The sequence below is a fragment of the Oratosquilla oratoria genome, chromosome 4 (assembly GCF_046742065.1).
Source record: "Oratosquilla oratoria isolate Oo_2021 chromosome 4, ASM4674206v1, whole genome shotgun sequence".
Lineage (NCBI taxonomy): Eukaryota > Metazoa > Arthropoda > Malacostraca > Stomatopoda > Squillidae > Oratosquilla > Oratosquilla oratoria.
The window spans coordinates 29244692-29271578 of record NC_134780.1 but is presented as its reverse complement, the minus strand read 5'-3'; the positions used below and the strand labels follow the sequence as shown (position 1 = coordinate 29271578).

General features: G+C 38.3%; 1 protein-coding gene across 3 annotated transcripts in view; it reads right to left on the bottom strand.

The window, feature by feature from the left end:
* Positions 1-26887, bottom strand: part of LOC143024725 (uncharacterized) — a 52894-nt gene that overhangs the window by 17056 nt on the left and 8951 nt on the right. Inside the window, exons 1-4 of one of the 3 annotated variants that reach the window (XM_076183800.1) lie at positions 19556-19590; positions 10789-12368; positions 7156-7280; positions 2500-2580 (exon numbers count right to left, since the gene is read on the bottom strand). In XM_076183800.1, coding sequence (XP_076039915.1) covers positions 2500-2580; positions 7156-7280; positions 10789-12198 — 1616 coding nt within the window. In that variant the 5' untranslated portion in view covers positions 12199-12368; positions 19556-19590. The other 2 variants (XM_076183801.1, XM_076183803.1) reach the window with 2 other exon arrangements.

The window sequence follows — 26887 nt, the reverse complement described above, 5'->3', positions numbered from 1 at the left end:
GGAAGAGAGAAGGAGTTTGAATGTGTTTGAGATGGGGTTATTAGGCTGGACAGAGTGAGAAATGAGGAGGTGAGGAGAAGAACAGGGGTGGAAAGGGAGTTGGGAGATAGGGTTGATGAAAGAGTATTAGGATGGTTTGGACACATGGAAAGAATGAGTGAAGAAAGACTAGTAAAAGAGGTATGAAAGGCAGATGTGGAGGGAGTGAACATGAAGGGACGTCCTAGGATGAGGTGGATGGATGGGGTGAAGGGGGCTTTGGGGAAGAGGGGAATGTCTGTTGAGGAAGGACGGAAGAGGACAGAAGACAGGGGTGAATGGAGAATGGTTGTATATGGATGATGATGTGATGCATGAGGTGGAATGGGCGGGGGGATGGGGGGTGAGGTAGTATGTGTGAGCAAATTTTGACGCAGCCCGAAGGGATTTCTCCCCGTCTTCTCCTTTATGTATGGGGGGACGAAGAGGGGGGGGGTCACCAATTTAATGAAGCAGCCTTGCTGTGGATGTGCTGTGTCTTGTGACACTGCTTCTGACCCAGGGCAGTGGACAAGGTGCAGGGATGACCCATCATCCAGGAGGTGCTAAGATAAGAGGGAGGGTGGAGGGGTGTGGAGTGTATTCACGGATGGAATGGGTGGGAATGATTTTATGCCTTTTCCTTTTTGGCTACCTCCCTTGTAAGGGGGAAAAAGCCTTGGTATATGTATGTATGTACTAATGCAGTGTTTCCTGGATTTAAGGTCAGAACTCACTAGAACTCCCAAGTCTCACACCCAGTTTTCTGTAAAGAAAGTGTTAAGTTATATCTGCTTTCTGGTTTGTGTAAACCTATGTTTAACCCGCTGCACTTTGAGACACTGAAATTCATTTACTATTTCACTGACCATGTGAATAATTTGTTTAGATCCTCCTGCAGAATCTCGGCATCTTCTGACCTAATTCTATTGTCCAAGTCATTTATGCACATAATGAACAATATGGGACCCAAAACAAAACCCTGTGGAACTCTACTAGTAACACCCCTCCATTTGGATTTTACACTGTTTATAGTATCCAGCTTATTTTTTTTGTCAGTGATCCATGTTCTTATCTATTCTAACACTTTTCCTCCTATACCATGGGCTTTGACTTTAATTAGTAGTCTCTGGTGAGACACCTTGTCGAATGCTTTGCTAAAGTCAAGATAAATAGCATTGTAACTATCATTGTTATCTGACACCTTAAAGACATTAGTGTAAAAAGATAGAGGATTACTTACATATGACTTACCCTTGGAGAACCCATGCACAGTCACAAATCAAATTATCTCTCAATGTGATCTCTGTTTCTATTAGTTATTATTGATTCAAGCATCTTACCTATAACTGATGTCAAACTGGCCTGTAGTTGCATATAGATGATTTACCTCCCTTTTTGAAAACAGGAACATTTGCCTGCCCCTAAGCAACAGGCAAAAAACCAAAACCTAATTGTAATACACTTGTCAGAGCTATGAGTATGGGGTCACATTTCTGTATCTCCATCTATTAAATTTTGCCTTATGTTCATTTATGTTTACAAACATTTCATAAAAACCACCACTGACTCTGCTTCCATAGCATGGTTCCCAACCAACAACCAAAGCCACAAACATAAACACTTCACAAATTATATCAAATAAAGCATTGAGAGTATTAACAGGTTGCACCAAAACCATCTTAACAGGGCCTCTGCCTAAGAAAACTAAAATCCTTCCCAAAGATTATCATATGAATATTATAGTCACACAGTCCTATGTTAGAGACCTCATTACCACTCACCCATCTCATCATATCACACAAGCACTACCAGCTGAATGTAACAAAGCAGCTTACTACTCAAATTTATATAACAACTTACCACCAGTACCACACAATACATCCACACAAAAACACATTCATGCTCAGATCACTAAACAAGCTCTACATGACAGACCATTAAACTCAATATTTCACCTCCACACCCCAGACATTAGTCCTAAAGATTTTTTTCAAGAGAATAAGAGCCACACTGACATGCTTGCATTTATAACATCATCCAGCATTAAAACAGTATCAAAATAAGAGTAGTCCTGGCCACATAATCAGTGCCCTAGATGCAACCACCATGCAGAGGACACTGAACACCTCATCCTACAATGCCCCACGCTAACAATCCCTGGATAAAATCGTATTTCTTCCCTGAGTGACCTATGGGGCTACCTAGTGACCATAGCCAATTACCTGGGAGCTGTGGGTCTCCAACAGGAGAGAACTGGGACAAAAGATTACTTTTTCATTTATGAAAGGGCAGAGGTGAATGTGCTTCAGCTGTCAGGCCTTGCTGTGGTGTTATGTCTTGCTGCATTGCTTCTGACCACAAGAATTCATGGGAAAGGGAAAAATCAATAGATATTGGATGGGTGAAGGGTGGATGTATGCCCTGGTTGGCTACATTCAGGGGAAGAGGTCTTTTGGTATATAGATAGAGAGCTCTTACCTGGAATGGTCCACTAAGTAGCGTTGGTGTTTGAAGAGCTTATGGCAGACTTTACACTCCCATTTTCCTTCTTCGCTTTGGCTGTCAATGAAATACTGCATTAATAATTACCTATTCATCTAAATAGTCCTAGTTGTTTTCTAAATGTTAACATTTTCTAGAAAAATCATATTCATATCCTTACTCACTTCAGGATCCTTATGCAGGAAACATGGTTTTGGGATTGGCCAAGAGATCCCTCAACAATGAAATGTTATGTAGTCTGTGTTGAATGAATGAATGCATGGCAATGGAGCAGGATGTACAGTATGTATTGGTCTTGAGAGTTGTGTCTGCTTTGTAATCTATTAGATTTGGAAAGAGGTGTTGTGTGGTGCCCCTCAGTGATAATAACTATTGTGTCAAGCTTCCATAACTATAAACCCAAAGCCCCACAATAGCTGGCAATGGTCTTTAAGCCCACCCATTGATCTCTTTGAGGAGAAATATTGGACTGATGTCTGTGTTGTACTTGTATTTTATGGGAAGGGAGCTAGACTCGTAGTGACCCGTCCTTGTATCTTTCAGCATCTAGTTTGTTCTTAAAATCTTGTATGGTTTTTGCACACACTACTGTTTCGTCCGATTTGTTCCAGACATCCACCACTCTGTGTGGGAACTATTTTCTTTTTTCAGCTCTCTTCTATAACTATCCTTTTTGAATTTCTTTTCATGTCTTCTTGTTTTTCTTTTGTCCCACTTTAATAAATCTTTTCTGTCAAGGACTTCCATGCTTTTCATGATTCTGTAAATGGCCAGTAGATCTCCTCTTTCTCTTATTTATTCCAGGGTTGGTAGTTCCAGTTTGGACAATCTTTTTTCGTATGTCAATTTTGAAAGCGTTGGTGCCATCTTTGTTGTTGCTCTTTGGATTCTTTCTAACTTCTTTATATTCTTTTTTGTGCTGGGTGTCCATAGTGTTGCAGCATACTCCAATCTTGGTCTTATCAGTGACACTAATATTTTCTTTACCATTACCAGATCTAAGTAGTTAAAGGCTACCTTTATTGATTTTAGTAAATTGTAGGTTTCTCCAACTATTTTGTTATTATGTTTGTCTCTTTCAACTACAACTGCATTTCTTACACTTTTTCACACATGAGGAGTTGACATCTGGCAACTGCTCCAGTTCCGTTGCCACTTTCAGCAGATGACATGAAAACAGTACCACACTAGTATAACACAGACAATAGTTCAAAGTTATTTCCTCAAGAGAGATCTGTGGGCAGACTTGAGAACCACTGGCAGTCATTTGTTAGGCTGCTGGTTTTCCATTTAGTGAAACCCAAGGCAACTGAATCATATCTATATGGAGATTAATCCTGCTGATAAACCACAATATTGGTATAATGTTATCACCATGAGTCCAACTTTTGAACCAAAGAGTTACAAATGCCTTGATGAGGCAAAGATACAGTAATGAATGTGAGAGAGAGAGAGAGAGAGAGAGAGAGAGAGAGAGAGAGAGAGAGAGAGAGAGAGAGAGACAGAGAGAGAGAGAGAGAGAGAGGGAGAGAGAGAGAGAGAGAGAGAGAGAGAGAATGAGAGAGAGAGAGAGAGAGAGAGAATGAGAGAATGAGAGAATGAGAGAATGAGAGAATGAGAGAATGAGAGAGAGAGAGAGAGAGAGAGAGAGAGAGAGAGAGAGAGAGAGAGAGAGAGAGAGAGAGAGAGAGAGAGAGAGAGAGAGAGAGAGAGAGAGAGAGAGAGAGAGAGAGAGAGAGAGAGAGAGAGAGAGAGAGAGAGAGAGAGAGAGAGAGAGAGAGAGAGAGAGAGAGAGAGAGAGAGAGAGAGAGAGAGAGAGAGAGAGAGAGAGAGAGAGAGAGAGAGAGAGAGAGAGAGAGAGAGAGAGAGAGAGAGAGAGAGAGAGAGAGAGAGAGAGAGAGAGAGAGAGAGAGAGAGATGGAGTGAGTGAGAGAGAGAGGGAGATGAAAGATGAGAGAGATTGAGAGAGAGAGAGAGAGAGAAACTAAGCACCAGACCCTCAGGGATGTGCATCCTGATGGAGGTGAGGGTGTTGATGGGTCTTCCAGATGGGCAACAGGGAGATGTTTCTCTGATATCCATCCTGCAGGACCACCACTTGTGTGTACCCATCACTGGTACCTCACTAATGACATTAACCCACCAAATCTTATTACCACAATTATGGCAGAACACATTCTAATTAGCTACAGTGCTATACTGTAGGGATGACCCATCATCCAGGAGGTGCCAAGATAAGAGGGTGGGAAGAGGGTAGAGGGGAGTGGAGTATGTGATTTCTATGCCTTTGTTTTTTGGATACCTCACTTGTAAGGGGGAAAAAGCCTTTGGTATATGTATGTATATACTGTACTGGTGGTAATGAATCAAAGCCCTAAATCAAACTACATTTTACACTACTTTTAAAGAGTGATTGTGCCGACAGCACTGTATGGGGCCGAAACATGGATATAGACCATGGACTAAAATCTACTGTTTCCAAATTTGCTGATGATACTGTGCGGAGTGGCAAATGATCACTCAAACCAATTACATATTCAAGAAGATTTAGATAAATTACAGCAATGGTCTGAAAAGTGGCTAATGAAATTTAACACAAGTAAATGCAAGGTAATGCACATAGGTAAAAATAACTGTAAGTACGATTACAAGTTATTTGGAAATTCGTTAACAAAAGTGGATAGTGAATAAGATCTCGGCGTAATTATCATTAACGACCTCAAATCATCTAAGCAGTGTATTTCAGCCTCTGAGAAAGCAAATAAGATTCTGGGACTGATTGCGTGATCTTTTGATTTCAAAAGTCTATCACTCATTAACAAGCTATATAAATCGTTAGTTCGTCCACATTTGGAATATGCTGTTTCCGTATGGTCACCGAATCTCATTAAAGACATTGACAGACTGGAAAAAGTACAACGGCGAGCCACAAAACTGATTCCAAATATCAAAAATAAATCATACGAAAATCGACTAAAACATATGAATCTGTTTTCCCTAAAAAAGCGTAGACTCAGAGGTGACTTGATACAGGTCTTTAAAATTCTAAAGGGAATTGACAACATCAAAAGTGACAAAATTTTTACATTGAATGAGAATCAGACAAGAAACAATGGTCTCAAACTGTCCGGAAATAGATTCAATTTGGAAGTAGGTAGAAACAACTTTGCCAACCGTGTAGTTAATGAATGGAATAAACTTCCTGCACATGTAGTGCAATGTAGTTCAGTTCGAAGCTTTAAGAATCATTTAGATAAATACCTAAGTAAGATGCTGTAATGATTATAATTTATCTTATATTAATTGTTTTTGTTTTGTTATCATTTGTCTGTCTGATTTTCATTTATTATTAGTTATATGTCAATTTATTATTATTTACTATTTACCTGTTTGTTTATTATTTAACTATACCTATGCATTTATTTATGTATTTTATTTGTTATTTACATTATCATAGTTTTTATTTATTATTTTATTATTAATATGATTTTTTTTTCGCATCCGACCTAGACATGGATCAAAAGGTCTCCTGTCGGCATGCTCCGCCTTTGTAATCCTTTGTAAGAGAGGATGAGTTTGAATGAGTTTGAGATGAGGTGCCTGAGAAGTATGATAAGGGTTACTTGGCTCGATAGAGTGAGAAATGAGGTGAGGAGGAGAATGGGGGTGGAAAGGGAGTTGGGAGATAGGATTGATGAAAGAGTATTGGGATGGTTTGGACACATGTAAAGAATCAATGAAGAAATATTAGTAAGAGATGTGGATGGTGTAAGATGTGAGCGTGAGGAGGCAACCAAGGATGACATGGATGGATGGGGTAAAAGGGGCATTGGGAAAGAGGGGAATATCTGTTGAGGAAAGATGGGAGAGGACAGAAGATAGGGGTGAATGGAGAATGGTTGTGTATGGATGAAGCTGTGATGCATGAGGGGGAGTAGGTTGGGGATGGGGGAGGAGGGACTATGTGTGAAAAATGAATTGACAAAGACCAAATATGTATGTAACATAAATGAACAAATTACGACAATTATACAACTTATGTAGTGATACACACTATGCATCAATAGCAATACATACTTTGGATTGATGGATACTTGTGCAAAGTATATACTGTATAGAGAAGTGACATTATTAATAGGAGACAGGAAACCTCTAATCAAATGAGATATGAAATGCAACAAGTAATGAATCATTTTGATACCTTTTGGTTTCCTTTTTTAGGAACCCTTCATCACCTAGAAAACTGACTTAAGCCACAAACTAGACCCACAGATTTCTTTGTGAAGACATAGTATATGCGAAACATGGCAATGAATTAAAACATATTTACAGACTGTTTCAATAATACTCGAATGAAGAAATTTGACCACTACAGCCACAGATATTAAGAGCTTATACACGTATCATGCATAGATATGTGACCCCCTCAAATCAAGTATTTGCTGCAATATATCTCAATCTTACATCACTGCACTTGCTGTAACAATTTCTATCTTAAATATAATTATAATTCTCAATACCTTCAATCATATGTGGCCATACTATTCAAGTTTTCTAATGATTATTAGAGCACATGCTACTGTATATACTATACTAAGCTCATGATCTTTTAACAAAATCTCTACAACACACCTCACTGTATTCCTCACGTGTGTCCTCATATGTCGTAGTAACTGTGCCTTCCAAGTAAAGGTCCTTACACACAGCTGACATCTATACCCTTGGCACTCTGTAGCAGCGCCACTAGAATGTGCCTCCTACAAAGAAATGCTCTCATTAGGCAACAAATAAATCATCATCAGCAAAAACAACAAAATGCAAGGACATACTTTTACTGAAAAGGAAATGCAAACATACACACCATTCACATAACACTCAAAGCACTGAATTATCATGCACTATTTAGACTTTTGCTACTGCCAGACAATCTTATTCAGCTGAAGGAGTGTCAACACATTAAAGGATACCCAATTCATCCTCTCAAAACAGTGATGCACTTCACAGACTTTGTCAAGTTTAATCTCAGATAATTTTATTCAGCTGAATGATAATAACTAATGATAATAATAACCAATGCTTCAAGTTTCACTAACTGGAACCCTCCAGTCCCAGGGTTGGCAATGGTCCTTGGGCCCTCCCATAGATCTCTCTGAGAAGATAAATTGGACTGTTATCTGCATTGTATGCAGTTTCTATGCCACCAGCCAGTGGTAACAGTAATACAAGGGGTGCAGCTGCCAGTTGCCAGTTTTCCTTATGTGAAAAAGTGGAGGATTATTTCACTGATGATAACCAGCACTTCTAATCTCAGGGAAAATGTTGAACCAAAGAGGTGTCACACAAGTAGTAAAAGATGAATAGCTTCTGCCCCAGGGCAGGATATAAAGATGACCCATCATCCATGAGGAGATAAGATGAGAGGGAAACAAGGGTAGTGGATGGGAGTGGACTGGGTGGGTGTAGGTACATACCTCTGAATTGGCTACCTTCCTGGTATGGGGGGAAAGCGCTTTGGTATATTGATAAAAATTTCCTGAGTGGAGACTAGTCACCAGTCATAAAAGAATCCTGGGTGACTCTGGTCCGTATAGGTATTACTAAAATCACTAAAATATTGACTGCATAAAATTTATGCACTCAATATTCTATACAGGGAAAGCTAGAGGAAACAAAGTTGAAACATTGGACTATGTCTGAAGGTCAAGTGGCAGCTCAGTCTGGAGATCAAGTATCAGCCCCTCAGAGCTGACACCTTCTGATGGAGGTGAGGGCGTTCACAAGTTTTGAGGATGGATGGCAGGGGCATAGTTCATTCTGCTATCCATTTTGCAAAACGATCATCTGCTAGTATTCATTACTGGTCTCACCACATTGAATATAATGATAATAATATCTCTTGTCTCCTCAAGTCTCCTTAACTAGACATTTGCAGATCCACAATATTCAGCAACAGATATCTCCAGGACTGTTGTCTGTGTTATATATTGTTAATGCGAGTCTATGTCACCAGTTGTTATGAGGGGGGGGAAAGGGAGCAGTTGACAGTTGCTATTTGGAGGAGAAAAAAAAAAGGGAGGGCTGATTAAAAAAAGATCTAGCATAAAGTCTTGCCACCTGCTTGATATTAAACCACCAAGTGGAGGTATGTATATTGTTGGGATCTGAAGATGAGCAGCAGGAATATTCTTTCTGATTTCCATTTTGCAGGACCACCAAATGCTGGATTCCATCATTGGTTCCCTTACTATACTAAATGAGTTAAGAATCGATTTCTGATTCTATAAGATAAACCTGAGCTAGTGAAACATTATATCGAAACCTAAATCAAATCAGCTCAATAGATTGTTTTACAGGGACAAACCTTTGAAGAATGAGAACACATCTTTGGACTATAATATATAGAAATTCCAACCATAATATCTACCTCATTAATCTATAATTCAGTATTCTCTTCCATTTTCATGATTCATGTACTAGGCCATATTCTTCCCTTTATCAAATATATTAATCTATTCTCTTGGGTTTCTAGCAAGAAGCACTCACCCAATGACATTAGACAACAGCCCCTTGTTATCCCACTGACCTCTCGGAGAAGAAATGTATTGCTGTCTATATTATGGGATAATATGATCAGTGTCTTCTATGTGGTGTAGAAAAGGGAACTAATCCTTCATATCTAGAAGGGAACTGGCACAACTGCAAGGCAACTAGCACTAACTCCAACCCCTGCCTAGCACCCTTCCATTTACCTCCCTTGCCACACCATCCTTATACACACTGAACAACAATGGTGATGTTACACAAATCTGGTGCAGTCCCACCTTCACCTTAAACCACTCACTCTCTCAATTTCCCAACCTCACGCAAGCTCTACTACTCATGTAAAAAATATTGAACACCCTCAACAGATTTCCCCTTATTCCATACATATGCAACACAATCCATAATCCCTCTCTCTCAATTCTGTCATACACCTTCTCCATATATGTGAAATCCCAAGCCAGCTTTAAGTTTATCCTACCCTTTGCCAGAAACTTCTCATATATCTGCCTCACTACAAATACTTCTACCTGTGCACCCTTTTCTTTTCCTAAACCCATAATTCTCTGCTCCTCTTCTACTAATTTTCTCAACACCATCCTATACACCTTACCAACTACTTGTAATGGACTCATCCCTCTAAAATTACCACATTCACATTTGTTTCCTTTTTCTTTGTATATTAGAACTATACATACAGTCCTCCAGTCCATTGGAACATTTCCTTATGTTAGGCAAATATTAAACAATCTCACTTGCCATTCTACTATAACTAGTCCTCCCTTTGTCATATACTCCAAATGACATCTAATCCAGGTGCCTTACCAGTTTTCATCTCTTTTAATGTTCTTTGTATTTCCTTTTTCTATAACCCTACCATTCTCCTCTCCCACCCGTCATTTTCCTGGTATCTCCCACTGCTAAAATCAAAGCCTCTCTATCACCTTTACATTCAATAACTCCCTGAAATACTCTACTCATCTTCCCCTTTCCACCTCCACTTCCATCTGCATTCTTTGCCTTCTCTCAATCCTCTTACTCTTTTTACCTTCTTCCAAAACACTTTCCTTTTTTCATAATTCTTATTAAAATTCACTATCAAACACCTACCAACCTTACATATGTTTTTCTTCAGGTCTCCAGCATTTTTTTCTCTCATTTGATTTGCTCACCTTCAGCACTTCTCAGCCTCCCTCACTTTTCTTCCATCACCAACGAACTTCCACTCTCAATTTTCCTTCTATCAAATAATCACAATCCAGTGCCCTCTCTCCTATTTACATTTGCATCCAGAATTCTTCCAATCCTCCTTTTGACAGATTTGATAAGACTTGAGGTACTGGATTGACTCATTTCTCTCCTGAGCCAATATATGGGATTAATAATGGGCACCTGTATGTGATGGTCCTTCAGTTTATCAACACCCTTGTACTTGGTCCTTAGACTGGGTGCAAGATCTTTCTATCAAATTCCACAATTTATGCACCAATTTTTCACATACAAAGTTGACAACTGGCAATTGCTCTCCTCTAATTCCTATCAAATGTAACACCCATATTCTCATGAAACAGAAATCTGACATTTCTTCATGGAGACATCTATAAGTGGGCTCAAAGACTTGCTGGTTGCTATGGGTTCCACTCAGAGAAACTCAAGGTAGCAACTGACTGAGAGACTGATTGATTGAATCAACATTTCTAAAACAATTGTGTAAAAAAAACTTACAAGTGCAAAGTTTTGATGGCAGATTTTGAGATGATGTTTGAGGTTTTTGCTGTGAGTATAAGTACAGCTGCAGACAGGACACTTGTGAGCATTCTCATTCTGGTGGATATCTTTGTGGTTTTGGAGGTGCTCATTTGTCCCAAAAGACTTTCCGCATTCTTCACACGATAGCGAGTCAATACTTCTGCAGTGAGTTTCTAGATGCATGGTAAGAGCAGCCTTTGTGACATAGCTTTTATCGCACTGTGTGCACTGGTATAAATGCAATACATGCCGTCGTTTGTGAGAGGCAAACTGTTGTGTTGACATACAAAAAGTGATATTGCACACATTACAGTGCTTCTGATGAGCATTATGATAGAGAAAAAGATTATAACTATAGAAAACCTTATCACATATCTTGCAAAGAAAACAATTATTCTGGCCACTGTTGTGCTGGAAATAATTATGCATGTCAAAAGCATCAGCAGTCAAGCATTCCTGGCTACAAGCATCACATAAAAAATTGCAAATGAAATGTTGATGTGTTTCTTGTAGATGTAGATGCAATTTTTCTGGAGAACTGAATTTCAATCTGCAGTGGACACACTCATTTTTCCCAATCATGGACTTAGGATGACGCTTTACATGGTTGGCAAGCCCTTTCACAGTAAAGAATTTTTCTGGGCACAAAGCACATGGAAATACTGATGTATCATTTTGCCTTTCTTTCTCTTTTTTCTTTTCAGCTGTAACTTTAGTTGACACATACTTGGTCTGCACTATGTCTAGTGATTGACATTCTAAATTCTGAAGTGCTTTATTGATGGCTACTTGTTTTGACATGGATATAACATCTGCTTTAGTCTCCAAAGAACTATGAGTAGATGTGAGCTCCTTTGGGAATATTTCTTCATTATCTACCACGGGATTATTATGTTTTTCCTCTGCTTGTTGTACATATTTTTTGTCTGCCTGAATTTCTTTGGAAAATCCCTCATTCATTCTTAATAATGATTTAAGACAAGCATTTCTTTCAGATTTTCTAGAATATGATCTAACTGATGATGCACCACTAGGTCTGTGAGAGTGAATATCTTCATTCTTACATGTTGTAACATAACAATCCTCATCATTCTTGTCCTCAGTCATTAGAGCTTGGGCAAAGATGTTAAAAAGTGATTTAATATCAACAGCTGATCCTTCAGACTCTGTTGTATTTGTATTTTCTTTCACACAAAGAGTGGGTGTCAGCCATTTTGAATTCTCCAACTGAGTGACATTATTAAGATCTATTTGAAAGAGTTCTTGGTTTGGAATAAAGACACCAGTTGTGGCGGCCTCCATGCCACTGGAATGATTCTTTGGCCCATGGTGAACGGTCAACATTGATGCAGTCTGAACATCTGGCGAGGAAATCAACAAACTCATGGTTCAGTCTTACTGGACTTCTTTGTGACAATACTCCTTATACAATATAGCTGTTGGGACTATCAAGTTGCAAATTTTATGGTGATGGTTTCTTCAAAACTCCATTTCATCACATTTCAGAACCTGGTCATGTGCACGTCTGGTTTCTTCCAAGTCAAATATGCTTAACCCTGAAATGACAAAAGAAACATTACATACAGTACATCTCTTTCACAAACAAATGTGAACAAGAGAATCATAAATCATTTCAGACCCATATAACAGTCTACACAACAACAAAATAATAGGACGGAAAAGATATACTTGAATACAGTGTTTCAGTTTCATCTTCAAAACAACATGATTTGGTTTAACACTGTGAATTCCCCTTAAAGAGAGAGCTAGAAAAGTGTCTCCTTACAAAGGACTTTCTGAAGCATGGGAATTTACAATAGTATGACCTTACTATGATGTTCTCAGCCAGTGTCATTAAGCTGGTATGCAAGTAAAACTGCCTCCACTAACAGTATACCATACCATCATTGATTAAAAAAAAAAAAAAAAAAAAAAAAAAAAAAAAAAATTATAATACTAATAATAATACTAATAATAATAATAATAATTAACAGCTATATAGTTAATTAAGCTATTGCAGTTTCAACAATGAAGGGATTATTTCAAGCTGAACAAACTCTTGTCATCCACAACAAAAGCATCAAACTACTTCACTGGAAAGGGTAATATCAATAACGATAATGATAACAGCAGGGGAGCATATTGGCCAAGTGAACTGGGGGCACTGGCATCTCAAGACAAGAAGCTAGATGGATGGCAGTTCAAGTACCAATTGTAATGGCAGTATGGGCACATGGTCTTAAATCCCCCAGGCTATAGTAAGGGTACCAATGCCTATCCATCACAGTGGTAATGGTTGAAAAAGTAAACAAACAAATAGACAAACAAAGTTAAATAAAATAAAATAAAATAACAACAAAGTAATGTCATAGCACATGTGTAAAATAATACAAATAACCCACTGTCAGAGAAGAATGGACGAAAGTAAAAGATCCGTATATTTCAATCACTAACTGTGATCCTCTTCAGCACATCTGCTGAAGAGGATCACAGTTAGTGATTGAAATATACGGATCTTTTTATTTTCGCCTATTCTTCTCCGAAAGTGGTTTATTAGTATTATGAAATAAAATAAATTAATGAATGAACAAATAATAATAGTTGTTGCTTCTCTGACTGGAAAGCTGCAGCCCCAAACACAGCCAGCAATGGTCCAGCCCTCTCGTAAGTCTCTCTGTAAGAACTATTGGACTGTTGTTTGTCTCTTACTGTCACCAGCTCGTGAGGAGGATAGGGAGGTCAAGGAGGAGGATAATGAAGAGGATATGGAAGAGAACAAAGGAAAGGATGACAAGGAAGAGGAGGAGGAAAAGGGGGAGGAGCAGAATGAGGAGGAGAATAAGGAAGAGGAAGAGGAGAAGAAGAGGAGGCTGAGAAGGAAGTGGAGGAGAAAGAGAAAGGAGAATAGGGACAAAGAAAAGGAGTAGAAGGAAAAGGATGAGAGGAAAAAGAAGAGAAGAAGAGGCAGAGGAGGAAGTGGAGAAAGGCAAGGTGGTGATGGTGGAAGAGGAGGAGGAAGAGGAGGAGGAGGAGGAGGAGTAGGAGGACAAGTAGGAAGAGGAGGAGAAGGTGGACAAGAAGGAGAAGGAAAGAGGTGGTAGTGGTGGTGGTGACAGTGATGGTGGAAGAGGGGGAGGAGGGGAAGAAAAGGAGATAATTGGATGAGGTGGTGGTGGAGGAGGAGGAGGAGCAAGAAGGTGGAGGTAGATGAGTACAAGACCAGCAGTCACTTGTCAGCTCTCCTTCTGTAGGAAAGTGGATGACTAAAATCTCAGAGCAGACAAAGAGATCTTGGGCCTGGTTCAAAGACCAGTTACCAGCCCCTCAGGGCTGCACTTTCATTTAGAAATGAATGTATTGATGGGTTCTGATGATGCTCAGAAGAATGATGACTTTCTAGGACATCCATCCAGCAGAACCCAACTCTGGGACAGTTTAGAATGATTTTTTTTTTCTAACTCTATGAGGATGTGGGATTTCTCATAAGCTGAATAAAATATTCTGGTATTAGCCAAAACACAGTCATTGAATTATCTACTACTATTGGGAAGGGTAAGCAATCAACATATACAAACACATGACTGGGTAAAAAATTGGCAGCTACATCAAGGGATGAAATTACAAAAATAGTGACTGAATGTCATAACTAAAAAAAATAAATAAATAAAAAAAAAAATGCTTACATTGCTTCTATTCACTAATCAGGTTTCTTTTGAAATTCAGACCTTCCAGTATAAACTACTACATGCAAATTTTTATTTGTTCAATAAAACTATCCTTTACAAATACACATGAAAAAGGCAGAGAAAAAAGAAAAGGCAAACAAAACAAACTGCAAAGGTAGGAACTATAGTCTACACCTAATGCATACATAAATACTTACCACTTCATGGGCATATTGGGCACAGTTCAGATACATAATTTTCATTTACCAACCTATTTACATGATCAAAATAAAGTACTTTATAGTTGTCTCAACAATGTTGGGACAACTGATGAAATATTTGGCCGTATTCTACTGTCTGCACAGGAGTTATCCCATGGATTAGTCCTCTGATTAGCTGGTACAAAGCCCCATTACCTTGTCTTCACTTTAAAGTTGAGAATCATTAAGCTGTATTTACCTAACTAGCATACAAAAAAAAAAGAGCTATGTTAATAGCCATAGGCTCCCATCACTTCTACTGGTCAACAAGAAATTTGTCTAAAGGAAAACTATAGCTGTGGTTTATACATTTTTGCATGCAGAATCCAAAAATAATGTCCAATTTTTTCCATCACCCAGTTTTTGTGTTCCACAGTATGTTGTGTTACACGTGTTACATGGGATAAATTTCAATCAAGTGGCTGGCAACAATGAGTTTGGTCACACTGCGTGATTTGTGAAGCACTTTCAGCCAATCTGTTCATCAAGTGAACCCCATTTATTGATTCGGGGGAGATCTGAATGACTTTGTGCAGGATTTAAACTAGTTTCAATCTGTTCCTATGATTCTGTGATTCCTTCCCCAAATCAAGTGCGATTTGTCAAATCTGCCCACTCCATTTAGTGATCTGAACACTTATCATTTAAGTCCCTGTTTTCTCTTTGATCTGATGATTACTGGTCGAGTGCCTCTAATCTCTCCTTGTTCAGCTTTTCTGCAAGGCTGGGAATCCTTTTGGTTGCTATTCTTTGTATTTAGTTGCTGCGCTTTGTATTCTCTCAATCTTGCTTGCATCTTTCACTTTGTACGAGGAGCATATCACTGCTGCATATTCTAATCCTGGATAGAGTAGGGGCTTGGCATTTTTCATCATTTGTATCTATGCAGCAAGAAGCCACTTTTATGTTCTTTGATAATGCATCTGTCTCCCCTCATTTTACTGATAGGTCTGTCAGGTGACAGGTTATCCCTTATTAAGACCCAGGTCTTTCTCCACTTTCACCTCTGTAACTGTTTCACTTCCCATTGAATAATTTAATGATGGTTGAGTAATCAATGTACAATAGTGCCATGAACTATCTGTGATACAAGTCAAAACAAACTAATCAGGACCGTTTTGAAAATTCATCCACGTACTCATCTAGATTATACGCATTTTAAACTGTTAAATTGGTTACCTGTTGAGAAACGTGTTGCTCAGTTAAAGCTTAATCATGTTCACCAAATTGTGAACGACTCTTGTCCCAGTTACGTTTACGTTTACGTTGTCAGATACGTTTACACTTGTCAGAAATGCTCGTTCCCTGAGAACTCGTTCTAGTAGGTCATCTGTCATTGTACCTAGGTTTAATAGTTCGTTAGGGAAAAGTACTTTCAAATACACTGGTGCTATTGCTTGGAACTCTTTACCGACCAACATTCAATCAATTGTATCTAAAAGTAGTTTTAAAAAATCAGTTAAATGTTATCTTTTAGACACTGTTCTCTCTGAAGAAAATAGTTTATATGTTTAATTTACACTTCTTATAATCCTAATTTACACTTCGTATAACCTAGCTTTTATATAATAATCCTTTCCTAATTGTAATATGAGGACCACAGTGGAAATAAGTCTTTTGACTTTCTGTGCCATCCTCAGATGTACAATTATATATACTGTGTATAATATTGAGTCTTGTATGTATTGTACTTATTGTATGTATGATTGTATCCGAATAAAATTCAATTCAATTCAATTCAATTCAAAGGTATCACCTTTTCTTTGATTTCCATGAGTTATTACTGGATGAAGGTGGTTTTCCAGTGGATCCACCAGAATCACCTCAGTGGCCACCTTTAGTAGGTTGAGGAGAGAGACTTTGGAGCCTCTTGTTTTGCCCTGCCTCCAACTCCATATGTTCAATATTGTGTACCTCTGCAATCAGAGGTATTAAGTTCAGACTCTCCTTGAGGGAGGCCCCGACATCTGGGAGAGAATCTATCTAGGAGGCATCTATATCAGTAGCCTGGACAGCTTCCTATAAACCCTGAGGAGCCTCCCCAGTAGGGGCAGAAGAAACCACAACATTGTGATTGAGTAGTCACTGCAGAGGAGATGTGAGAAGCAACATTTATTTCAAGATGTTCTGAAGATAGCTGCTTTCTTGTAGATCACTGTAGATTAGGCTCAGGAACTACAGTGGGTTTTTTTTTGTTTGTTTTTTTGACATTTTGAGGAGCAGATACTTGTGTTGTTTTAGATTTGTCATTTGTTATTGCTGACTTTACTACCTCACTATAACTAGCTTTTGCAAGTTGTCTCTGAATGTCCCATGCTTAAATGTTCTGAGTGGGAATTAAGAACAGCTACTGCTTCTTTTTTATAAAATTTGCAATCCTTGCTTTTTGAACTGTGTTTTTCCTGAACAGTTTACACACATTTCTATTTTTTCACATTTCCCATGTTTGAGGTGGGCACAAACATAGCATAACTTGAATGTTGTGCAATGGCAAGAACAGCTATAACACTAAAGAGGCTAAGGTCGAAAAGGTTTGACATCATTTCTTTTTCTGTCATTATAGTCAGACAAGTCTTCATTCCAAAGAGTGAGGATAATCATAATGGAATTGGAAACTTTATACACCTTCAACACATTCATTGGATTCATATCCAATATCCAAGATTTCATCTTCAGAAAAATTGTGAAGATCTTGGTTAAAGGAAACTCCTTTTGCATAACTGAAACTGTAATGAGATTTAATCCCCTTCACATTACTATTTTCCTTTACTTTTAAACCATTCACCATAGCAGTTTGTTCAAGTGATTCAGTATGGACTAAGAAGCTGTTACATCCAAAATGCTTCACCTGGGAGTTGCTGATGTTACTGTACCTTAAGTGGGTTCTCAAAATTCTTCTAAAATCTTGGCCATATCTTTTATTGAAATAACTATCAACCACACTTCTGGTTAAAGAAGTCTATTCTTATCTGGACTACTGGTTTCCTCAGATTTATTAGGATGGTTCATGCCTGATGGATCTTCAACCATCAATCTTTTTTCAAGAATTTCTTTCCTGTCTGAATATTAATCAAGAGCATTAGCAGCAGCATCAAGGTTTGAGCAGGTAACCCAAGATTTCCAGCTCTTGTAGTCATTTGTCAATTTTATTCTTATTTCAATATTTCTATAGGTACTGAATTTTTCATATATTAAATCATAGCTCATGTCAAGTATAACAGAACTATGAAAAGAACACATCATCTCTAGAGGGTATCAGTGATTCTAATGTACCCATATTCAAGTTATCATTTACCTTTGAATTTTTTATATCCTGTACATGGTTGTCGCAAAAGGGGTCAGTTGTAGGGTTGACATCCTGCTACACGATGTTTGGTTTCGGGAACAAGAAAAAAAAAAAAAAACACCCCTTTCAGAGGGAGTCACTCCTCCTGGCTCAACATAGTTTGAGTGGGGACTTGTCTTCTACTAGGAAGGGGCTGCCTTCTTTAAGATGGGCTAACATTAGTCCGTGAGGGCACGGAGGCCCCTCCCACCACCAGCTCCAGGGGCCTGGCACCCTCCATTACCCGAAAATACCGGGGACTTAAAACAGGATCCCTGGAGTCCAACTCTTACCCACTTCAGTACGAGTCAAGTTCTCGCACGCAGCATTAGCTGCCATATGTACGATTCATCATATCACTTGCATTATAAATTATAGTCACTGCTGTATTAATCGTCCTCTTTTACTCTAAGTAATAATAAACACAAAAAAAATGTGATCAAATTAGTTCACAGAATCCAGGGATAACACGATGTAAAACTATAAAAAATATATAATCAAGATGCAGATGGCATCATCCTTGTGTACCCACTTGTGCCTCGTGACGCCTATATAGGCATCATTATACTGAATTGGTTAACAGACATGGTTTGCACCCCAAAGGATTCCCTCAGGGATTAAAGTGTCAAATCCAAAGCATTCCATTCCAAGGTCATCAATGAAAATCCATCAGCTCAGATTTAGTCTGGAAGCTCATGGGTGACCTCTCTTACTCTAGCATGGTAGAACCTGGCTGGCAAAGCTCAGCCCCTCCTTGCAAGTTGCAAGCTCCCCCAGCTACGTCAGAGTACTAGGTCATGGGGAGGTTATCACCATGAGCCTTAATATTTTTCACAAGTTTAAAATCCTCCTCCTCCTTGATTACGTCCCAACCAATAGTTCTTTATTCGGTTAGAGGACTGCAAAAAACACTAGTGCATCAGCCTCTCTCAAAAATTATAAAATTAGCCAAGACCAAGATGGATAGACAAGAAAGATATGATAATCATGTTAATGAAAATAAGTTATTTCTAACTCAAGCAGATGTAGTTTTTGGTGGCTAATTAGTAATTGTGACAATATTTTGAGTCGTATGTTCTGCATATAGATATACATAATACTTGATAGTTGATAGCAATGCATTGTATACATTTTTATTTTAGTTTTTACATGTCCACAAAAATACCTGAATTTGTCAATTGACAAAAACATGATTCTTACTAAGTGAAAATTACCCTAGTTTAATGTGGGATATATTATTTCTAATTAATCAAAATAACCGTTCTAAGAATCATATAGCAAAACTTTCATCTAACAAGTTACAAAAAGACAATGAAATTACAAACCCAATAGGCAATATACTCTAATGGAAATAAATCTTATACTTCTATCATTTGTTTACTTTCACGATTTTACTGTTGCACTATAACATTAAACTAATAAAAAGAAAATGCGTACTTCAAGCAGATTTAAACATATAACGATGACGCAAAAAATAAGGGAAACAATCCTACCTCAATGAAAACAAACAGTATTGTCGTAATGTTACGCTAAATATTTTGCTATACTTAGCGGAATCAAACCGATTATTTTTCCAGCGTATTTTCAGCAAACCTGGTCCAAGTTTACAATATCATTATGAGTGATTGATTGATATATTAAACAAATAAATATATGTACCCCCGCGTCGATAAGATGGTGCCTGAAATAGCCAAGAGAATAAAAAATATATATATGTCCATATACCAAGGCTTTTCCCCCCTTACAAGGGAGGTAGCCAAGTCAAAAGGCACGTACCCACTTCCACCCATTCCACTCCCATCCACCTCTCTTTCCTCCCTCTCATCTTAGCTCCTCATGGATGAATGGTCATCCTTGTATCCCGCCCACTGCCCGTCAAAAGTTATGTAGCTTCTTACACAGTGCATCCACAGCAAAGCCGCTTTATTTAATCGGCGACCCCCCCACCTCTCCGTCCCCTCACGTAGAAAAAGAAGAGAGAAATCCATTTGGACTGTGTCAGAATATAATTCATACATAACTACTCTCTACCCCCCCCCATCCCCGTCCCTTCACTTCCTTTCATTACAATATCATCTATACACAACCATTCTCCACTTACCTCTATCTCCTGTCTTCTCCCCTCCTTACTCAACAGACATTCCTCTCTTGCTAACGCCCCTTTCACCCCCTCCATCCATATCATCCTCGGTCGTTCCCTCAAGTTTACTCCGTTAACCTCTGTTCTCCACATCTCTTTTACTAACCTTTCTTCACTCATTCTTTCCATGGGTCCAAACCATCCCAATACTCTTTCATTAACCCTATCTGCCATCTCCTTTTCCACCCTTGCTCTTCTCCTCACGTCCTCGTTTTTTACTCCGTCCAACCTTGCAACCCCTACCATACTTCTCAGCTATTTGATTTCAAACACATTAAAACTTTTCCTCTCTTAAATTCCAATTCTCTACCCCATTCAGTGTCATCGGCAGAATCACTCTTCCATATAATATCCTCTTTGCATCCATTCCCAAATGCCCATTTCTCATGACACTTCAGTCCCCCAAGGCATTTATTTGTTTATTTCAGTCTACAGTCTACCTCCACTCCCAGTGGCGGCGCCCGGGGGGGGGGGGGCTTTAGCCCCCCACCAAAAAAAAGTGGCCAGCCCCCCCATTAGCCCCCCCAACTGAAATGAGCAAATTGAAAATTTAAAACACTCATTGAAATAATTTTATTAAGTGGAATTTTTAATTGCCAGGGCTAAAGATTTGTCAGCCATCAGTGCTAGCCCAACCATTAACCCCCTCCACTTCTGAAATGAGGATAATATATGTGTATTATCATATTACTATTAGCACACCAAAAAATTTGCTCAGCCCCCCCTTAGCCTCCCCAACTAAAAATTCCTGGCGCCGCCGCTGTCCACTCCTCCCTTTCCTGCCGCATGCGACCCCAAATACCTAAAAATAACTACTTCCTCCAGCCTCTCTCCTTTAAGACTTACTTCCAACTCGCTGCCACCCTCTCCCCTTACATATCTCATCACCTTACTTTTACTTACATTTACCTTCGACTTTCTCCTATCGCATACCTTCCCAGACTCTGTTACTAACTCCCTTAATCTCACCTCTGATCCTGCCACAAGCGCAGTGTCGTCAGCAAACAACAATTGGCTCATCTTCCACTTCCTTTTTATTAACCATCTAAAGTCCCTTGCCCATTACCCTCGCACTAACCTCCTGCACCACTCCATCCATGTACACATTGGACAACCATGACGACACGACACATCCCTGACGCAGCCTCACCTTTACCTCAAACCATTTACTCTCTCCATTTCCAATTCTAACACAGGCTCTACTACTCTCGTAAAAACTCTTGACTATCCTTAACAGATTTCCCCTTAATCCCCTATATCTACAGTACCTCCCACAATGCCTTCCTGTCTACTCTGTCATAACCCTTTTCCAAATCCATAAAGGCTCAAAGAACACCCTTACATTTTCCTAAAAAATTCTCGCATATTTGCCTTACCATAAAAATATTCACGCAACCCCTACCTTTCCTAAACCTATCTGTTCCTCACCAATTACTCTCTGTTCATCTCCAGGATGTACCTGAAAAAAAAGTCCTTCAAACGTCGTTTCCTTTTCGATATCGGCGCTTGCAGGCCCATATTTCCTATATCCGCAGCAGGATGCCGGGTCCCTAAAGACGTCGGCGTTAGGCTCACCACCGCCAACGGCACTACCATAGTCACCTACGGGTGGAAACACTTTTCTTCTCACCGTAGCCCACAGCGGCTACACTGGTGACCCGAGTGAAGACCATGGATGCGTCTCCCGTCGCTACCGTCCCCAACACCGGTCCAACTCTCCCGACAGCCACTAGGGGGACCAAACGTTCCGGACATTTGGTCCTTATTGTATGTTCTGAAGTATTCACGTTGTGTCACGCTAGAGTCTTTTTGCCACTTTTGTTTTGTTTTTGTTCACAGCCATGCATTTTATTTCTATTTGTATTTTGTAGTGCATTTTTGTTTTTTAATTTAGTCGTTTGTTCCTGATTCTTCAGTGCGGACATTTGGTGCACTTCTATTTACTCGTTGTCCTGTTGTTGTTTACTATGTGTCACCTATGGTCACTTTTTCTTTGTTTGTTTTATGTTCAAAATTGTAATTTTTATTTTACTGTAATTGGCATTGTAATGTATTTTATTATTTTTATTGTATGTTATTTTATTTTATTTTATTTTTGTATTGGATGCGTTGTACAATTGACTGCAAGGGTGAACCTTTCCCAGGTTTACCATTTCAGCGATTCATAAGGAGTTCACATTCTTGTAACCGTTATACCCCCTGAAGACGATTCCTGGACGGGAATCGAAACGTCGGGCAAATAAACCCTTCAATTGAATCTGGTGTTTGCTGTTTTCCAATATGGATCCCAGATTCCAAATCTTCTCTTACATATATATATATATATATATATATATATATATATATATATATATATATATATATATATATATATATATAAGGGCTCCTGGCCGCATGTAAAATCAGTTCAGTTTTACCTCCCAAATGAAGAAAAACTCACCAACGCTCTTTTCTCACAGAAGCATCGACGTCGCTACAAAGCAAATGCTTACTATGAACGTCTGCCAAAGACATTATCATTGGCAGACGACAAATTGTTATTTCAAGAACGGTCTAGTTTCTGCAACCGGGATTTATTGATAATTAATGGGTGATTTCAATTTTACCGACATTGATTGGATGACCCTTGAGCATGGCCATATAGGTAGTCGCTTGATTGATTTTCTCGTTGACAATTACTTAGTTCAGCATGTAAAAGAGCCCACAAGACATGGAAACTTACTCGATCTGTTGATCACTAGCCGCGAAAGCATGATAACCGATGTAGAAGTCGGTGAAACTGTTGGAAATAGCGATCACAACTTAGATACAAACTGCTAAAAAAAAAATTAGAATAGATACTTGTATTGCTAAAATACCCGATTTCAGTAAAGCAAAGTTCATAGGACTACGTCAGGAGCTTCAGCTTACAGATTGGGAGGCAAAATTAAGCAAAAGACCTGTAGATCAGATGTGGGAAATATTTCAAAATATGCTCACTAAGATGATTCATACTTACATTCCTTTAAGGACACGTCCCCCAAAACAGGCTCGCGCAAAATGGCTTGACAAAGAAACTGAAAATGTATTGCTAAAAAGAGGCGGGCTTACAAGAATTATAAGTGCTAGGGTGCATCAAATGACTATCAAAGTTATGTATTAATACAGAGATTACAAAAAAAAAAAAAAAAACGAAAACGACAATACGAAATGAATATCGCCGATAAATCCAAAGAGAATCCCAAAGAATTCTATAGTTACATTAGAGATAAAAAGGCTAGGAATCACATTGGTCCCCTATTATCTGCTGACGGCTAACTTGAATATTCAAATGAAGGAATGTGTGATATTTTAAACAATTAGTTTAGCTCAGTATTCGTAAACGAAACACCTCAAAGTGAACTCCAAACTGAAACCTTTGAAAAGTCTAGGGTAAACTTACTACGGTAAATATAACAAAAGAAAAAAATTAAAAGGTGTATGGAAAAACTCAAAGTTAATAAAACACCAGGGCCTGACGGTTGGCATCCAAGAACCTTAAAGGAAATGAAAAATGAGATTGTTGTTCCATTATAAATTATTTTCAAGAAGTCCATCATATCCGGAGATGTCCCAAGAGAATGGAAGCTAGCTAACGTTACTCCCATATTCAGAAAAGGTGTCAAAAAGAAACCAAATAAATACAGGCCCATAAGTTTGAATTTAGTCGTAGGAAAAATGATGGAAACTATCATCAGAGATGCTGTCGAACATTTTGATAAATGATAGCCAGCATGGTTTCAGACGGAAACGTTCTTGCGCGACTAACTTACTCGAATTCTACAACACAGTTATCTCGAATCATGACAAAAGAAACAATATAGATTTAATATATCTAGACTTTGCAAAAGCTTTTGATACCGTCCCACACGAAAGACTACTTACTAAATTAGCTTCACACGGAATAAGTGGTAGCCTATTAAGTTGGACTAGTAATTGGTTGAATGATTGAAAACAGAGAGTTGTTTTAAATGAAAAAAACTTCTGGATGGAAAAATGTTACAAGTGGAGTTCCTCAGGGTTCCGTTCTTGGGCCACTTCTATTCATAGTATATATAAATGATATAGACCATGGACTAAAATCTACTGTTTCCAAATTTGCTGATGATAGAAAACTATGCGGAGTGGCAAATGATTACTTAAACCAATTAGGTATTCAAGAAGATTTAGATAAATTACAGCAATGGTCTGAAAAGTGGCTAATGAAATTTAACATAAGGTAATGCACATAGGTAAAAGTAACAGTAAGTACAAGTTGTTTGGAAATTCGTTAACAAAAGTGGATAGTGAAAAGGATCTCGGCGTAATTATCAGTAACGATCTCAAATCATCCAAGCAATGTATTTCAGCGTCTGAGAAAGCAAAAAAGATTCTAGGACTGATTGCACCATCTTTTGACTTCAAAAGTCCATCCCTAATTAACAAGCTATATAAATCGTTAGTTCGTCCACATTTGGAATATGCTGTTTCCGTATGGTCACCGAATCTCATTAAAGACATTGACAGATTGGAAAAAGTACAACGGCGAGCCACAAAACTAATTTCAAATATAAAAAATAAATCATTCGAAAATCGACTAAAACATATGAACCTGTTTTCCCTAAAAAATTGTAGACTCAGAAGTGACTTGATGCAGGTCTTTAAAATTCTAAAAGGAACTGACAACATCAAAAGTGACAAAATTTTCACACTGAATGAGAATCAGACAAGAAACAATGGTCTCAAACTCTCCGGAAATATATTTAATTTGGAAGTAGGTAGAAACAACTTCGCCAACCATGTAGTTAATGAATGGAATAAACTTCTTGCAGAGGCAGTGCAATGCAGTTCAGTTCGAGGCTTTAAGAATCATTTAGATAGAACACCTAAGCAAGATGCTGTAATGACAATCATTTATCTTATGTTTTGTTTATTTGTTTTATTATCATTTGTCCGTTTGTTGATTATCATTTGCTTGATTCTCATTTATTATTAGTTATATGTCAATTTATTATTATTTACTATTTACCTGTTTGTTTATTATTTAACTATAGCTATACATTTATTTATGTATTTTATTTATTGTTTACATTATTATAGTTTTTATTTATTTTATTTATTTATCATTATTATGATTTTTTCGCATCCGACCTAGATATGGACCAAAAGGTCTCCTGTCGGCATGCTCCGCCTTTATAATCCTTTGTAAAATACACAACATATTGTTTATGACTTTCTAGGGGTGTGTGGGATCCATATATGATTCAGAGAGGGAGATAAGACGGAAGGCGATGAAATTTAAGACCAATTGGACTAGATAAATTGAGATTGGCCACATTGGAAGGAAAGAAAAACAGGTGACATGGTTGCTCTCTTTACAACCGTAAATTGTGTGGACAAAGATCTATTTGTTTAGCGTAAAAGAATATCAAAAGGACATAAATAGAATAAATCAAGGAGATTGAATGTTTGAAGAACTTTGAGAGTCAGTTTTCCGTACAACCGTAAATTGTGTGGACAAAGATCTATTTGTACAGCGTAAAAGAAAATCAAAAGGACATAAATAAAATAAATCAAGGAGATTGAATGTGTGAAGAACTTTGAGAATCAGTTTTCCGTACATACGCGTCAGTTTATGAAAAAAAATTAAGACGGACAAAGTAAATGAATTTAAAGTTTGTCAAATGGAGACACATATGTGTGGCTTCACGAACATAACTCATACCCAGTACAAGATATTACAAAGAAGTAAATGGATTAGGTAAACATACAAATTACCGCTCTCGTTACCACTGTTCCAGTATGTGGAAATCATTGCCAATTTTGCGGATCATTGAAATGAATACTGAAAGAGCTACTGAAGTCATATGGATGATATATCTATTTTTCGTGTTTTTAATTGACTCAAGTCATTGAAATGTCAAGACCTTTCCTTTGTTTACATACTGATGTGTGCGTTACATTCATTATTATTTTTATATTTCTAATATTTCTGTTTCACTGAAATGTTCCAGTAATATTTCACTATGATGAATGTTACGTACTTAACGTGAATAGAATCCTATTGTTGTGTTGTGTCACACTGTCACGCCCCTATGTGAATAAAGTCTACTGTATTTTTGTAGGCAGACCTTGCGTGAATATGATGTGTAAAATATTATTAATATGTATTTCTTAAAATGTTAAGCATTGCTCAATACCCGTCTGTTGGGTCGCGCCTCATTACGTACTGTCAAACGACGCCAAGATCAGAAACGTAACATAATTTGGCGGGAAAGCTCACTCTGCTTTCCCATTGGTTGGAGGTCTATAAACTACCGCTTTACTTACGTTTTGCCATCCTGAGATACGTAAGCTCCTATTCCCGGGGTATATACAAGCCAAAGCAGAGAGCGACCAGAGACACACAAAGAAAGTCAAGAAGCAGAGTGATCCACAACGAGAAAAGAACAGAGAAGACAATAAAAGAAGCAGACGACCAGGGCCCATCTGAATCTACGTAGAAATTATTCCACATTCGTCGATTAAGACAACTTCGCTAAACAAGTCCTTTAGATCACAATGATTGTCTATCTCCACTCAAAATGCACCGCCTTTGTGTTTTCCCGAATTGTTTCGGACATTCCTAGACTGCTGTTGGACTACGTGCGATTCGACAATCTGTTATTTCTCAACTATGAAACATCAA